This window comes from Neophocaena asiaeorientalis, unplaced genomic scaffold (assembly GCF_003031525.2).
Source record: "Neophocaena asiaeorientalis asiaeorientalis breed wild unplaced genomic scaffold, Neophocaena_asiaeorientalis_V1.1 scaffold946, whole genome shotgun sequence".
Lineage (NCBI taxonomy): Eukaryota > Metazoa > Chordata > Mammalia > Artiodactyla > Phocoenidae > Neophocaena > Neophocaena asiaeorientalis.
The window spans coordinates 1576589-1593585 of NW_020175049.1; the positions used below are offsets into that span (position 1 = coordinate 1576589).

At 40.9% G+C, this 16997-nt stretch overlaps 1 protein-coding gene across 1 annotated transcript in view; it reads right to left on the reverse strand.

Annotated features, from left to right (window-relative positions):
• Positions 1–16997, reverse strand: part of CCDC81 (coiled-coil domain containing 81) — a 36953-nt gene that overhangs the window by 3389 nt on the left and 16567 nt on the right. Inside the window, exons 6-13 of the mRNA XM_024763606.1 lie at positions 16709–16830; positions 14883–15006; positions 12029–12122; positions 11462–11608; positions 10544–10648; positions 7496–7668; positions 6216–6294; positions 5770–5990 (exon numbers count right to left, since the gene is read on the reverse strand). Coding sequence (XP_024619374.1) covers positions 5770–5990; positions 6216–6294; positions 7496–7668; positions 10544–10648; positions 11462–11608; positions 12029–12122; positions 14883–15006; positions 16709–16830 — 1065 coding nt within the window. The remainder of the gene's footprint in view (positions 1–5769; positions 5991–6215; positions 6295–7495; positions 7669–10543; positions 10649–11461; positions 11609–12028; positions 12123–14882; positions 15007–16708; positions 16831–16997) is intronic.

Here is a 16997-nt window from a genome sequence, read left to right on the forward strand (position 1 = left end):
AAAAAAAAAAAAAAAAACATGTTTGGTGAAGGTCACATCATCAAAGAAATGACTGCAGTATAATATCTCTCTTCAAGCACAGTGTTCCAGCATTCCCAATGTTAAGTGTTTCTATTACTGGTCTCTAAACATGTAGTCACTGCTCTATGAATCACCTTAAACCTGGTTCAATATAAATGTGTCTATTTCTTGCCAAACTGAAACTCTTACAGTCAGTTCTCATTAAATTCTAGAAGGGACTTCACTAAATGTGACCCTTGATTTAGCCTGCCTGCTCTGAAGGGTCTTGTGTTACAGGTACCAACCGCCACTAGGTGTCAGGACCCGCCGATAAAATACTGTAATGTGCTCTGTGCTGGTTCACTTATTCTAAAATAGCATGGCCCCATTATCCTCTAACAAGCGTTGATTCAGTAGCTATTGTGCGGTCATTATAAAGATTAAGTAGGATAATATACAGAAAGCGCCAATGCCTATCACATAATGGGAGTTCAACGACAGAATGGTACCTATTATATATATTTTTTCATAACCTTTTTTATCTTTTCACCGTTTTTTAAAATTGTAGTTTAAAAAAAAAAAATGCATAGGGGCTTCCCTGGTGGTGCAGTGGTTAAGAATTGCCTGCCAATGCAGGCGACACAGGTTCAAGCCCTGGTCCAGGAAGATCCCACATGCGCGGAGCAACTAAGCCCGTGCGCCACAACTACTGAGCCTACGTTCTAGAGCCTGTGAGCCAAAACTACTGAGCCCACATGCCACAACTACTGAAGACCAGGCACCTAGAGCCCGTGCTCCACAACAAGAGAAGCCACCACAATGAGAAGCCCACACACCGCAATGAAGAGCAGCTCCCGCTCGCCACAACTAGAGAAAGCCTGTGCGCAGCAACAAAGACCCAACGCAGCCAAAAATAAACTAATTAATTAAATTAAAAGAAAAAAAACGCATAATATTGACTATCTTAACCATTTCTAAACATGCAGATATATAGTGTTAACTATATCCCCACTGTTGTGCAATCAATATCTAGAACTCTTTTCACCTTGCAAAACTGAAACTCTAAACCCATTAAACAACGACTCCCTATTTCTCCCTCCCCCAACCCCTGTCAACTACCATTCTACTTTGTTTCCATGAATTAGACTACTCTAATTACCTTATATAAACAGAGTCATACAGTATTTGTCTTCTTTTTGTGGCAGGCTTATTACTTAACATAATGTCCTCAAGGTTCATCCACATTGTAGCATGTGCCAGAACTTTCTTTCTTTTTAAGGCTGAGTAATATTCCATTGTATGTGTATACTGCATTTTGTTTATCCTTTCATCTGTGGTTGGACATTTGAGTTGCTGCTATTTCTTAGCTATCATGAATTATGCTGCTATGAACATAAGTGTGCAAATACCTCTGAAAGATCATGCTTTCATATCTTTTGGATATATACCCAGAAGTGGAATTATTGAATCACATGGTAATTCCACTTTTAATTTTTTGAGGAACCACCACTGTTTTCCATAGTGGTTATACCAATTTACATTCCCACCAACAGCATACAGGGTTCCTATTTCTCCACATCCTTTCCAATGCTTACTATTTTCTGTTGTTGTTTTTTTTTTAATAATAGCCATCCTAACACATGTGAGGTAGTCTCCCTCTCTCTCTCTCTCTCCTTTTCCCTCTCTCTCTCTCTCTCTCTCCCTCTTTCCTTGTCAGTTCTAGTTTCCTTTATCGTTCCTCTTTACATCATATATATTCACATCTTAATGGTTTTAACTAATACTGAATAGACAATTTTCTTCCTTCCTAATCTTTTGAATGGTCTAAAACAAGTACTTGTTAAATGTTTCATGGTGTATGTGGTGTAAGAAAAATATATAATTGTTCTTGTTTTGGACATTTCACAAGGCAATTAAGCCACAGATATTATAATCCAAGATAAATGATAACACATTTTATCTTTGTATTTATGAAATCTTATTACACTATTCTGCAAATGTATAAATGTTTTCTTTTCAGAAAAAAAACATAGAAAAAAAAGATAGCCATCTTATCCATGTATGTCACACTGATATATATATCCTAAATAGTGAAAGACATTTTCTTACATCTGCATAGGTGTTTTGCAGGGGAAAACATGAACAATTTGCTGACTGCTTACTCCATTCGGACTTCCATAGAGTTGGCATTCCAGCATTCTATATTACTGGAATTAAATTATTAAATTGTGTAATATAAACACAGCCGTATTTTAAATCTCACATTCCTACCCTGCCACCTTTATTCACTGGAGTAGAGAATCCCTGTGTCACAGGTTTACATAAGTAAATATTCAATAAAACATGGAATACCTCTTATCTTGGAGAGGCACACATAGAGTTAAATGTTAAATGACCTCTAGTTCCAACAGCACAAATGATGACAGCTGACAGTTGAATAAGGGTCACCCCCACACTCTCACAGAGCATGGAAACCATTTGTTAATGAGCAGCTAACTCTCTGTGGTTTTGATTTGTATTTCCCCAGTGATTACTGATGTTGAGAATCCTTTCATATGCTTTTTGGCCATTGTTATACAATTCTTTAAAGGATAGGTTTAAAAGTCAGTTTACTTTAAATGCCTAGAAAGTAAGAACACGAAGTAAGATTAGAGGGGAAGCAACTAGGATTCTCCCAAGACTGCTGGTGGAAGCAAATTGCTGTACCTTTTTAGAAAGCAAAGTGTCAGTATCTGGTAGTATTTAAAATGTGCCATACACTTGATCCTGCAACCCCACTTTTAGGAATTTATCCAGTAGAAACAAAACAACCAGTATAAGGAAAAATAAGAAAAATGCTTAATGCAGAATTATTGTAATAGCAAAATACCTGCAAAGAAAGTGAATGTTCATCAATGGTGCAAAAGTTAAACTATATAATCCATATTATAGATAGTATGCTGTTATTAAAGAAAAATGAATTTCATATATAGGTACTGACCTAAATACAAATTAATGACACATTATTAGGTTAAAGAAAGGTTGGGTTGCAGAGTAGTATGTAAGATTTCACGGGCCTCATTTTCATTTACAAAAATGGAAGGAAAAATATATATGTGTATAATGTTTGAATATATTTATAAAGAACAGGAAAAAATGTAGAAGGCTAAACTTAACACTGACTACTCAGTAGGGGAGATTATTAGCCTTATTTTTTTAATCTCTCCACTAACTGACTTAATGAGCATGAATTGTAATATTTTTTTAAACAGAAGCAGAAAAGTTTAAAGCAAAAAAAGTAAAACAAGTAAAAATACTTCAGCAGGCCTGTTTGGATCACACAGACTACGTCATTCCCTCTGAAAGAAAGTGACCTTCTAGTTGCCACAGGAAGACCTAAGATCACATCTTGAGATGGACCGAGGATGGGGAAGTTGGGAAAGAAAAGAGAAGAGAATATGGAATAATCAGTAAAGGATATAGAAACAAAAGACAAGGATCTAATCCATATAAAAACGGGGGTTTACAACCAGAACTCCAACAAAAGAGATCACCAGATAACGACCATAGTTTGTATTTGATCAGAGCTCTGAAGTTTCCAGAAATGCTCTCACATACATAATCTCATTTAATCGTCATAGTGAGGATAGGCAGGGGGGGTGTGATATCCTTATTTTTCATATGAGGAAAAGAGAGCTCAAAGACCCCATGTGTGATATGGTCCAGGTCACACAGTCTGGAAGTGACAGAGTTTAAACCCTCCTAACTCCATGTTCAGGAGAACAGCCAAAGAAGCTAAGGAGCAGAGGAGGAAACTGCAATAATCTCCGCAACACATGCAAAGGGTCCCAGATCTGGCTGTGGCAGCATGCTCGGAAAGGCAGAGCCACTGCCGGGCAAGGGGCAGCTGTTTGCTATGAAACAAGCTCCTTACAAGAACTTCATTTGACCCTTGGAGGTAGATATTAACCACCTTGGAGGTAGATATTAGTATTCTCCCTAATAGCTGATAAGGAAACCAATGCCCTCAGGGGGCTGTAACCTGCCCAATCCCACACAACTAGTAAAATGGCAGAACCACATATCAATCTATCAGAATGGAGACCGGAAGTGGTCTTGGAGACCCCAGGTATTCATCCATTCGGTGAAAGATCATGGAGAGGTGGGATGGGGGATCCCAGGGAGGGGCAGGAGCAGCCTGGGAAGCAGGGGTGCACTTGTGGGGCTTGGGGCAACAGCTGTTAATCAAGTATGGAAATATTTCAGTATTTTAGCAAACAGTACAGACATACAAGTATACATTGCCCTGGGCTGATGCAAGACTCAGTCCCCCATCTGATTTGACTCCAAAAGCCATGCATTTAACTACTCTCACCTCTCTACCCCAATCCAACCCCACCCTTATCACAATATCCTCCCACCTTCACCCAATTATTCTACTCATATATTCCGGTCTGAACCTACTTGCTATAGAATATAACAGATCTTTGCACCACCATCCCACTGACCATTTACAAAATTTATAAAATTTTAATATAATAACTTTTTTCTTTTTATAAGTACAACTGCTTTTCTAAAAGAGGAGTTTCCTTTGAAGAGAAGCCCTCTTGGAACTCCTGAGAACTTTGATCAAGTATCTGAAAATTGCTGAACATCTACAAAGAAGAAACTGTAGTTCTCTGTGGCAATCAGAGGGTGGAAGCGGGAGAGTAGGAAACATGGGAAATGGGAAGACAAGAGGAGCCCAGGAGATGTTACAAGGCTGAGGGCTGGTCAGGATCTTAAAAACATTCCCCATTTGTGGGGTAACCAACGGGTACTTTAAAACAGTGGATGTCTGTTGTTTGAGTTTAAAGGTATTGTGCATTGCTATGGCATAAAGTCCTCCTCTGCCTACCCTGACACCTTCGGCACCCCTGCACCAGCAAACATCAGCACAGCTTCTCTGAAGAAGGGGTTTAGAGGAGGTTGAGAAAGGGCCTCAGTTTCATGTTTGTGTCCACTTGAGCAGGACAGCACATTTGTGGCTCACATTGTATTTCCAGGTGACAGTGCTGGGGTGGACAACTCTTTTCAGACATTGTCCTGTAAAGGGAAAGAGAACTGTGGAAAGGTAAGTAGAGGGAGAAGTGGGATCGAGAGAGTTTGTTTGTAACTTATGGTTAGCAAAGGGGAAAGGGGGTGGGGGAGGGATATATTAGGAGTTGGGGATTAGCAGATACAAACTGCTATAAAGAAAATCGATAAACAACAAGAGAACTATATTCAACATCTTATAATGAACCATAATGGAAAAGAATATGAAATAAGATAATGCATTTGGAATTAATTATTGTTTATCTTACATTATATTTGTGTATAAATATGTTTATATACACATGAATACATAATATTCTTTTAAAAATGAGTTTGTTTTTAATTTAATAACTTTTTTGGGGGGGGCCTCTCACTGTTGTGGCCTCTCCCGTTGCGGAGCACAGGCTCTGGACACACAGGCTCAGCGGCCATGGCTCACGGGCCCAGCCGCTCCGCGGCATGGGGGATCTTCCCGGACCGGGGCACGAACCCGTGTCCCCTGCATCGGCAGGTGGACTCTCAACCACTGCGCCACCAGGGAAGGCCTAATTTAATAACTTTTCTTCATAGGGTGAATTGTGGGGATGAAACGAGATAAAGCACATAATAAGCTTAGAATAACATTTTGCACATAGTAAGTCCTCAATGTGTTCACTATCATGATTGCTTCTCTGGAGGGGAGGGGAGGAGGAGGAAGGATCCAGGGTGTCTTACTCTTTGTGTGCCCTCTGAAGCATCAACAAATCCCACTTTTGGTCCACCAGCTGGTTCAAGATGGCTGTCTTCTTGTGGTTAGCAGCTGCCTCCATCTGGTGCTTCATGTAACTCTGCTCTCTCTTTCGCTTTTCCACCATCGGCTCACCCTCCTCCTTACCAAAGATGGGCTCTGAAGAGTCTGGCTCAAACATGGGCAGCTGGGGGCGTTTGTTCTTTATCTGAAGCAGGGACACACATAATGCACATGATAATTATACCAGGGAATAGACTTAATGCACAAGGCCGTAGCATAGTAAAAACCAGCACCTCAGAGGAAAGAACAAGGGCCTCAGAACCACCAAATGGATAACACATAAGAGTATTCGTAACGTTACAGGATTTATACATATTTTTAGAATGCTATTGAAACCCCAAAAAAGTTTAAAGGAATAATTGGCCCTTACCTGTGCATCCAAAGCTCTCTTGTAACACTGTGTTTCTTCCATCTTATCTTTTATATATTTGGCTCTTTGCGCAGCAAGTCTGGCAGTTATGAATAAGAGAAGGTGGGACCACAGTTTGTTATAGAGTGTTTAGTAATACAGATTAACATCAACAAAACATGTTTAATAAATATTAATAGGAATAAGAGCCTGATGAAAAGTGATATTTCCTTCTAGGAGCTTTCATTTTAAGAAAGAAAAGAGTAATTCAAATCCATAGGCTAGTGGACAATGTGTTGGACAGGGATGGATGGGCAGGTATAAGCAAGTGACCAACCATACAGTCCAAATGCACTACCATTGAGACAGGCACCCCTCCTCCCCCCATGCTTAAAAAAATCTAGATAGGAAAGCAGGAAGTGTCTCTGCATGCAATACAGTGACTCATCATAAGATTCCTTTTTAAGAAGAGCGGTCTTTCCTATTATAAAATGAATCTATTATATGCAACCTCCACATGATCTGTAAAGTGAATATAATGGAACATATGCATTTTATGGAAATAGCTTTTTGGTCACAGAAACTAGATTCTTATTTGTTTTAGGAGTTTCTCTCACACCACAGTAGCCTCCTTAATTGCTCTCCTGACCTCAGTAGCAGAAGTATGGCCCACTTAGGCATGTTTGAACTCTGTGGCCCTGACCCTATCCCAGGCCTCAGATAACCCAAGCAGGACCAATCAGATTCTCTTTCCTGAAAATTTGGAATTGAGACTGAAATTCGTCCAACTGTGAGCTGGAATACAGACAATGTCAGCTAAGGAGCTGGGGTGTGAGCAGACGGAAAGCTTTTTTTATATGGGTTTTAGTTCCTGGTTCCAGTCTTCCTGGGTCCCCCATACATTCCTGCCCTCAGGTTCCATAGGACACCCTTCATACCTATAATACAACTCAGTTTTGCCTTGAGGTTACCTGGGAATAGCTGGGAATGAAGCCTGCTCAAGACAAGTCCCTTCCTCCGTCTACCAAGATTAGCGATCACAAAACAATACAAAATGATACTGTGTAATTAAAATGATTATAGACAGCAATCATTACTCTAATGATTACTCTAACAATGCTGGCTTTTCCATGTTTCTAACGAAGTGTTAGGCTATGGTACTGGCTGCTAGCTGGGTTGGTTTGCTCAGTTGGTTACAGTTGTGCTAATGAAACTACCAACGCTGATCCAATCCCACGTGGAAAGAAGCATCACGTGAACATTCCGAATCCATTTTCCAGAGCACGTCTGGCTAGACTCACTCCTCTGCCAGCTGCACTTGTTCCAGGCGGTCCATCATCTCTCTGTTTTGTCTTTGCTTCATGTCCTTTTCCCGTCTGTGACCAATTTGTTTCAGGAGACTTTGGGAATATTCCTCTTGCTTAAAAGCATTAATCTCAGGACTGAGTGGCCGTTTATAAAACAAGAAGGATTTCTAGAATAAAAGAGAAGCAACTCATTTATTCTAGAATACTGAAAAGCAACAAAGAATAAGGGTAATCATTCAGAAGACTAAAATCAATCAGAAAGCCTTGATTAATTGATAATGTGTGCCCAGACCTCAACACATTGACCAGCTAGTGACCCACAGAATCATATGAGTACGCTCAGGGATGAATCTGAGCAGAACTGACCAAAGCCCCATCACTGAGAGGGAGATGAAAAAGGACTTCACGGAGTAGGCCCTCCGCTAGTACTTACAACTTGCATACTGAAAGGAGGAGGAATTCTGAGTGAGTGCAGAAGCATGAGCAGGGACTGCGAGGAAGTGGAAGAGGGAAAACTGAGCTCCTGCTCTGAGCCTAACCACGCTAGACACTGGGAACCCAGCCGTGATCAAGAACAGCGATCCACAGAGAGCCTCACGCTCACTGAGCCTGCATGCTGGTGCACGAGACAGACAGCCAACAAGCAAACCACACACAGATAATTTAAGGTAGTGATAGGTACTATGAAGCTCTTCTCATAGCGAGTGTCCAGGTGGGAATGGGGCTAAACTGGTTATTAGGGAAGGCTTTTATTAGGGAGGTGACTGAATCACCTCCACTGCAAATATCAGGGGACCGGTGTCCTATACAGAAGGATCAGCAAGTGCAAAGACACTAGATGGAAACAAGCAGAAAGAAGGTCTATGAGGCTGAGGCATAGTGAGCAAGGGGAGAGTAGAGCAGATGAGCTCAAAGAGGGAGACAGGCCAAACCAGGAGGACTTGATAAGTCAAGGTAAGGCGTTTGGATTTTATTTTAATTCAGTGGAAGGCCATTAGAGGCTTTAAACCAGAGAATGATCTGTTTTGGTGAACAGTTTTACATAATTTTTTTTTTTTCCCGGTACGCGTGCCTCTCACTGTTGTGGCCTCTCCCATTGCAGAGCACAGGCTCCAGACGCGCAGGCTCAGCGGCCATGGCTCACGGGCCCAGCCACTCCACAGCATGTAGGATCTTCCCAGACTGGGGCACGAACCCATGTCCCCTGCATCGGCAGGCGGACTCAACCACTGCGCCACCAGGGAAGCCCATTGGTAACAGTTTTAAAAGATCACCTTGGCTGCTGTGTGGAGAACAGATTGTAGGAGGGCAAGCAGAGAGCCTGACTAGGGAAGTAGTGCAAAAGTTGGGCTTTCTGGGACTTCCCTCGTGGCAAAGTGGTTAAGACTCCACGCTCCCATTGCAGGAGGTCTGGGTTCGACCCCTGGTTGGGGAACTAGATCCCACATGCATGCCACAACTAGAGTTCACGTGGGGCTTCCCTGGTGGCGCAGTGGTTGAGAGTCCGCCTGCCGATGCAGGGGACCCGGGTTCGTGCCCCGGTCTGGGAAGATCCCACATGCCCAGAGCGGCTGGGCCCATGAGCCATGGCCGCCGAGTCTGCGTGTCCAGAGCCTGTGCTCCGCAACGGGAGAGGCCACAACAGTGAGAGGCCTGCATACCGCAAAAAAAAAAGAGTTCACGTGCCACAACTAAGGAGCCCACCTGTCACAACTAAGACCCAATGCAACAAAATAAATAAATAAAAATTTTTTTTTAAAAAAGTTGAGCCTTCTAATGTGACTTGGATTAGGGTGGTGACATTGATGATGAAGAGACATAGAGAGATATTGGATAGCTTTTGGAGGTGAAGGCAAGTGGGCTTGCAGATGGTTGGATGTGGGTGACTGAGGAGTAGTAGTCTAGGATCACTTTTAGGTATGGGGTTCATACAACTGTCTGGCTGGTGATACCACTTGCTAAAATGGGAAGGCTGGGAGAAGAACAGTTTGAGAAGGGGAATCAAAACTTCTGTTTTGGCCTTTTCACTTTAAGGTACCTACGGTTATAACAAAGAGGAGATACAAAGTAGGCAGTAATAGATATATAATGTGGACCTTATATCTATCTAAGAGGAGAGAGAGAGAGTACCTAAAGCTCAAAAGCATGGTGCCCCCTCTTCCTCCTTCCCTATTGCCCCTGCCTGGAAGGTTTTTTCCTCCATTCACTTCTTTACCTAACTCCTGTATGCCAGGAAGTCTTCTCAGATCTCTGGTCTGGGTTAAGTGACTCTCCTCTTTGCTCTGTTCAAAGATTTATCATAGAATTTAGTGTATCACACACTTGTCTCTTTAAATCTCTTTCCCCCACTATCCTGAGTGGGGGAGGGGCCTTGTGTTATTCACCTTTGTATTCCTAGCCACTAGCAGAGTGGCCAACACAAAGGAATTCAATGAATGCTTGATGATGAATAAAGAAAATCTGTTTTATTAGGTGTATGTCCAGAGTGTCACACTGCCTAGATAGTGAGGTGAAAGAAGGAAGATTCAGGCAGAAATAAAGGTAGGCACATCATGATTGGAAACATTAAATCAGTGGCAAAACAGGTGGCTCACGTCCCTCTGGAGCTGGGGTTCTCAAACTTTAAGGAAACTACAAATCATCTAAGTATCTTGTTCAAACGTAGATTCTCATTCTGGAGGTCTGAGGTGGCACCCTAGATTCTGCATTTCCAGCAAGCTCCCAGGGGATGTTGGTTCTCTACTTAGATCATCTGATCCTGGGGCAGGAATTTAATATACTGTCCCTATCCCCACCTTTCCAAGGTCCTGGTTGAAAATTACTATCATTAAATGCTCTCATGACTAGTAGGAATTGTATTATGAATGTGAATTGTGTGGAGGCAGATCCTGGACCACTCCTGCCCTGGAAGGAAGCGTCAGCCTTGCACAAGCCTCTTTTTACCTCTACCATTTTTTAAAAATTGGTGCAATACGGAGAGTGGATCCAAATGCTCACAAGTAGGGCAGGTATCAGCCCTAGAAATTTCGAAAAGACTCTTACATGAAATTCAGGTTTCTCATTCTTGTGGATTCTTATGGCTTCAGCAACTCCAAGATTATAGGCAGCATTTTTTTGATTCTGTTCTCTACTAGCCAGACTTTGCATCTTTGAGAAAAAAAAATCACATATTGAAATAGAGCTTTTAAAAATTTAATTCTACTGTATTAAGGTAACCCAACCAAGGTAGAAACCTGCCTTTTGGAGGCAATGGTAAATACTTTCTGATGTGTTCATAGATTTTTTTTTTTTTAAGTGGGCTTTTGTTTCCCATTCTTGGGCTCCAGGCACCACCTCTACAGGGATCGTAAGAAGGAACAGAAGATTTCATGAGTGGTTACCTCTGATATCACAAATGCAGGAGAAGACAGTAAGGCCAGTTATTGGAGATCACAGAAATTGGGATAAAGCAAATGCAAAGGTGCCATTCTGTCTTTACTTGAGATAGGCCATGAATGTGAAGGGAAAAGCCCTGACTTGGATTATATTTTATGAGAAATAAAAAATAAAGCTATATAATCCAGGAATTCCACCTTTAAAACTCAGTCTTGGGAATTCCCTGGTGGTCCAGTGGTTAGGACTTGGCCTTCTCACTGCTAGTGGCCCGGGTTCAATCCCTAGTTTGGGAACAAAGATCCCACAAGCTGCACGGTCTGGCCAATAAATAAATAATAAAACTCAGTCTTCATGGGGGGGGTGGGGGGAATCAGTGACACGTACAAACATCAGCTGCATGGATATTCATCCCAGGACTGTTTACTATTAGTGAAAACTTGGACACAACCTAAGCTTTAGTTCAGCAGGAAGTAAATGGTTCAATATGTTACAGTACAGACACACGATGGAACTTTTTAAATGGTGTTTTATAATCACGTTCTCCTGTCCCATGTTAAACACTCCTTAACCGAGGTGTTGACCTACCTGCTCTTTGAAGACAGACTCTTGATCTTTCAGCATCTGATACTGCTGTAGGAGTCGCTCATCTTCCATCTCTCTCCTTTTCCTCTCCTCACTGTAGTACAACGGGGAATTCCGCTGTGCTCGTTGCCAGCATACATAACACATTTCCTGTAACACCAAGTTTCAGGGCAAATTGATTTTTACCTTTTACCTTTTTGCCTGTGCATTCCCTTTCCAAGCTCTCCAAAGGCTAGGTGTATCAAGAAGTACACTTCATAAAAGGAAGTATTAAAGGTATTAGCCAAGTGAGATTTTCAGAGAAGACCCCACAAATATTCCAGAGCATTTAATAAACTCTTGCCTGAACAGATGTGTTTATAGCAACTAGAAAGTGGAGATTTTCCAACCCTATTTCTGTGAACTAGTAGATTTTGACTAGTAGATAGATTTATCCCAGTCCAATTATGGGTCCTGAGTACTTGAGCCATACCCATATTTTAAAGAAAGAGCAATTCCCAGAATTCTCTCTGAGAAACAGAAGTCAGAGGAAGATTCTGACTGGGTTTTGTTTCTATGAAGACACTGTACCTGTCCTGCCCTATTATGATCCTGGCAAGAAATGGCTGGAGAAATTTTAGGCTTCATTTCATTGTCATTTTTCAGACCACCCAGAGATCGTAACCTATAAAAAACAATGTAACATTAATTAATGTTAATGTAGTCTGACATCAATTATCATCAATTATTAATGATAATTTTAGAAACAAGTATAAATATAAGAAAATGAGAAATATCTCAGTGGTTTTCTTTAGAGCATCTACGTGTATAGAGGTTAAGAACCCAGGCTTTATATCAGATAAACCTGAGTGGGTTCAAAGCCCAGCTTTCTTTATTAGAAGCTGACTGGCATTAGACAAGCTGGGTAATCTTACAAAGTCTCAGTTACCAGTTCAGTGAAACTGGGATAAAATTTATTCATTCTCCAAAAATTTATTGAGTGTTTACTATATGTACTGCTCTAAGCATGGGAGAGGTAGTAAAGAACAAAATACACATGAAAAAAGCTCTGTCCTCATGGAATTGACATGCTGATGGGGGTAGACAGCCCATAAACAAGGTAAATGAGTGAATTCTATAGTCTGTTCAGTGATGATAAATGCCATGCAATGCTGGAGGAATGGAGTATTAAATCATGAATAGAACGGCTAGGGGAGTTTTCACCAAAAAGGTGAAATTTGAGCAGATACCTGAAGGCAGTAAAGGAATAATAATAATCAGATATCTGATGGAAAAGGACCTAGCAGAGCAAATGAGCACTAAGGCCTTGAAGTGGGAGCATGCCTGTGTTCAGTATGGCTTGAGGAAGATGAGTTAGTGGGCAAAAAGTAGGAGAGAGGTCAGAAATCAGGCAGGACCTTGACGGCCACAGTAATGACTTTAGCTTTTACCCTGGGTGCGTGGAGGGTACAGTGTCCAGTATTAGCAAAGCTGTAGAGAACACAGCAGTCCCTCACATTACTGCTACTGGGGAGATAATTTGGTACAATCTTCCTGAGGATAACTGGTAATGTGTATCAAAAGCGTGAAAAACGGGCTCATCCCTTATCTCTGAAATTTCACTTCAAAGTTTTTATCCTACAGAATACTCAGGTGTGTGCAGAGAATTATGTGTGATTATACTTGATACAACATTATTCATAATATAAAAAACTAAAAACCATCTAAGTATCCCACAGGAGATGGGCTAAACAAAAGGTTTAATCAATGAGATGATGAGCAAACATTTGTTCATGTTTTAGAATATTTAAAGCCATAGGGAAATTTTCACCACTTTTTGTTGTGTACCAAAGGTTCATATGATACGATCTCAGTTTTGTTTAAAATGTATCTATATGTTTCGAGTATAAATATATGTACATATTATATATGCATTGAAATGAAGGATGTACACCCATAACGTTACAGAAAGTTTCCTCTATTTAGTGGGGTTATGGGTGATTGTTTTGTATCTCTTGCTTTTCTCATTTCTTCCAAAATTTCTGTGATAAAGATGTATTACTTTAGTAATCAGAAAAAAACCAAAAACCAAAAAAAAACCATTGTTTGGTCAACTTCCATAGGAAGCCTTTACTAGGAATCCCTAATAATTACTCCCTCTTTGCAGCCTCTGTACTTTCTTTTGTTATCTTCATCACGTACATTATTTCTTTAGCCTCAATCTCTCTACAAGACTAAGTTTATGAAAGTTGGTTTATACGTCTTTTATGTCTCATAGCTTTATAGCTTCAGTGTCCAAATAGTGCCTGGCACACAGTGGTGCTCAATGTTTGTTGGATTCAGCTAAATTCCAAAGTACTAGACATTTAATTCTCAATTATCTTTCATAACGAGATTACTCAAAAGAAGCATGCCCAGGGTTTTGAACATGACTTTAGGAATCCACAAAGCACCTAAATTACACATATGATAGCTGATATATTGTGACATTAATAAATTGAAAGTTGACAGCACAGTGAAAGATATATAGTAGATGCTCAATAGATACTTATCAGAACCATAAGGTCTGATCTGAGGTCTTAAAAAGTATCCTACACAAAGGGAGAGGAGAAAATAGAAATCTTCTGATATAAGAAGAAAACAGGACCATCATAAATTGTAGTACATTCTTTTGCTCAAAGAACATTTATTGAGTGCCAGCCATGTTTGGCAAAAATGCTTTCCAATTTGATCTAAATATGAACCTGTGTCACATCTTAATATCCACACACTGAGAAAACAACACAGGTTTTCCCAAAACCAACAAGGAAAGTTAGATGTTTCCTCCTCTGTGCTCTTTTGTTTCCACCTCTGTCACAGCATTTATCCTACTGAATCATAATTTATCACTCTGGCTTTCCCACAGATTGTGAGCCCTGGTCGTCTTGATTATCCCCAGCACCTAGAATGTAGCATCAAGAATAGTGGATGAAGGAACGAATCAATGAACACTTATTTAAAATTCCCTGCATCAAGATAGGACTTGAAAATATACTTAGTAAAGTACAACACAAAAAATACGCAGGGACTTCCCTGGTGGTCCAGTGGTTAAGAATCTACATTCCAATGCAGGGGATGTGGGTTCGATCCCTGGTCAGGGAACTAAGATCCCACATGCCATGGGGCAACTAAGGCCACGTGCCACAACTACTGAGCCCGATCACTCTGGAGCCCACGTGCCACAATTAGCACTGGAGAAGCCCACACGCCGCAACAAAGAAGAACCCACGTGCCACAATGAAGACCCAATGCAGGAAAGAGAGGGAGAGAAGGGAAGAAAGAAAGAGAGAAAGAGAGAAAGAAAGAAAGAAAGAAAGAAAGGGAGAAAGAGAGAGAGAGAGAGAGAGGGATAGAGGGAGGGAGGGAGGGAGGAAGAAAGAAAGAAAGAAAATACCCAATGCATTACCTTTCAGTGTTCATATTCTTCCCACCACTCCCATTCTGCTCCAGTTTGTGCGGGAAACTGACATTTGTTGCTTTGGCGGGGGACATAGCTTGTCTATCTTGAATTACCTTGGGTGATAAGATCTCTGTAGAATGAATGAAAGTGAGTTTCCTTTCAACTCTACATAGGTGGTTTGTACTTAACACAGATTTTTTAAAACTCATAATTTTACTAGGGAAATAGTTCACATAAGATACACTTTCTTATCTTTAAAATATTGTCCCTTGCCCTAGCGTGGTTAAAATATATATATTTTTTGCTGTATACTTATTACATGCAAAGCTCTGGCTGGGCACTTTAGAAAATACAAAGAGGCAAGTCTCCGCCCTTAAAGATCTTTCAATAAATACCGTTGAAGAGGAAAAATAAGATATAAACAGGGGGCTTCCCGGGTGGTGCAGTGTTTGAGAGTTTGCCTGCCGATGCAGGGGACACGGGTTCGTGCCCTGGTCCGGGAAGATCCCACATGCTGTGGAGCGGCTGGGCCTGTGAACCATGGCCGCTAAGCCTGTGCGTCCAGAGCCTGTGCTCCGCAACGGGAGAGGCCACAACAGTGAGAGGCCCGCGTACCGCAAAAAAAAAAAAAAGATATAAACAGAAAACATGAGAGCTGCCATTTGTGGAGGTCTTACCACCTGCCAACAGTACTAAATGATTTACACATATTATATAAATAGCAACTCAGGACAATGATGCAGAATGTCTAAATCTCAAATAAATGGTGCAATCTCTAATGTTCAGAGAAGAGAGAAGCCACTTCAGAATCCACTGATGAGAGAAGTTTTCATGGAGGAAGTGAGATGTGAAAAGGGTACAAAGAGGAGAGTAGGATTGGGATAGACTGTAAAAAAAGGAAGGGAATCCCAGGCAGGAGAAAAAGAGTGAACAGAAGCATGAAGTTGAGGAAGGGCAAGGCATGTTAGAAGAGCATAAATAGACAATTTTGCTCAAAGAAAGAGTCTGTAAGGAACAGTGACAAATGAAGCTAAAGAATGAAAGCATGTGAGTATTAGGCTAAAAGTTTGTATGTAATCCTGTAGGCCACATGTCACAAAACCAACATTCACAAGCCAATGTTTACCCATTGATATATATTTTGTTTGGCCCAGTTAGCATTTTTGTTTCAATGTAAATTGGTTGCCAAAATTTAACTGTCAATAGATTTCATATGTCAGGATATCTGCTTCTCTCGAGGAATCAGAAAATTTGCTTCCACTTGGCCCACATTTCCACAAATCAATAATCTGCTAGACTACTTTATCAAAGGGTAGTTTGGCAACCCCTGGGGATCCCTAGGACCCTTTCAAAAAGTCTTTGAAGTCCTAAGATTTTCTTCACATGCTTCAACCAAAACAACATATCACACCAGATTATATGAAGATGCAGATATAAGAATCCACTATCTTCTATAAAGCCAGATATCAAAGATATAAAACTACGTCTCTTCATTTCTCATAAAAATTATTATTTATCCTAACATGTCTCCCTATCATGTGACACCCAGCCCAGTTCATGCATTTATGTTAGCTGCCTGGACCTTGTAGGCAGCTGAGTTTTGAGCCGTGCAGAGCCAGCAAAGAGATCACAGTTCAAGAGTCTGAGAGTCATAAAGCGGTTAAGGTGAGATACACGATTCCAGGGATAGAAGATGTTTGTTAGAGAGAATAATACAGTGATTATTCATGAAACTAACTTTATTTACTCTGGCCATAGGAGTTGCTAAGCAGTATGGCTTGGCTCATAAGTAGTAAAGAGGGACAGATTATACCCAGAAATCATCGACCTACCTCGGACGCCTTCTTCTTTGTTTGACTGGTCTTTTAACTTGCTCTTCCTTTGTCCATTCTGTCCACCTTCTTCCGCAGTGGTCTCCATAGGCAGTTTGTTCTCCATCTCCTTGAGCTCAATCCTAGGAATGAACCAAGATACTTGTCCACAGGTGACTGTGTAAACTCTCAGTTCTGAGAAGCAGCTAAGCTTGCTCACTGATTCTGAATGAAATAAGTCTACTTCTCTCAAGGAGGCAAGTGCTTTAATTTACTAAGTACAAATCATGGACTCATTCTCTTTGGGAGC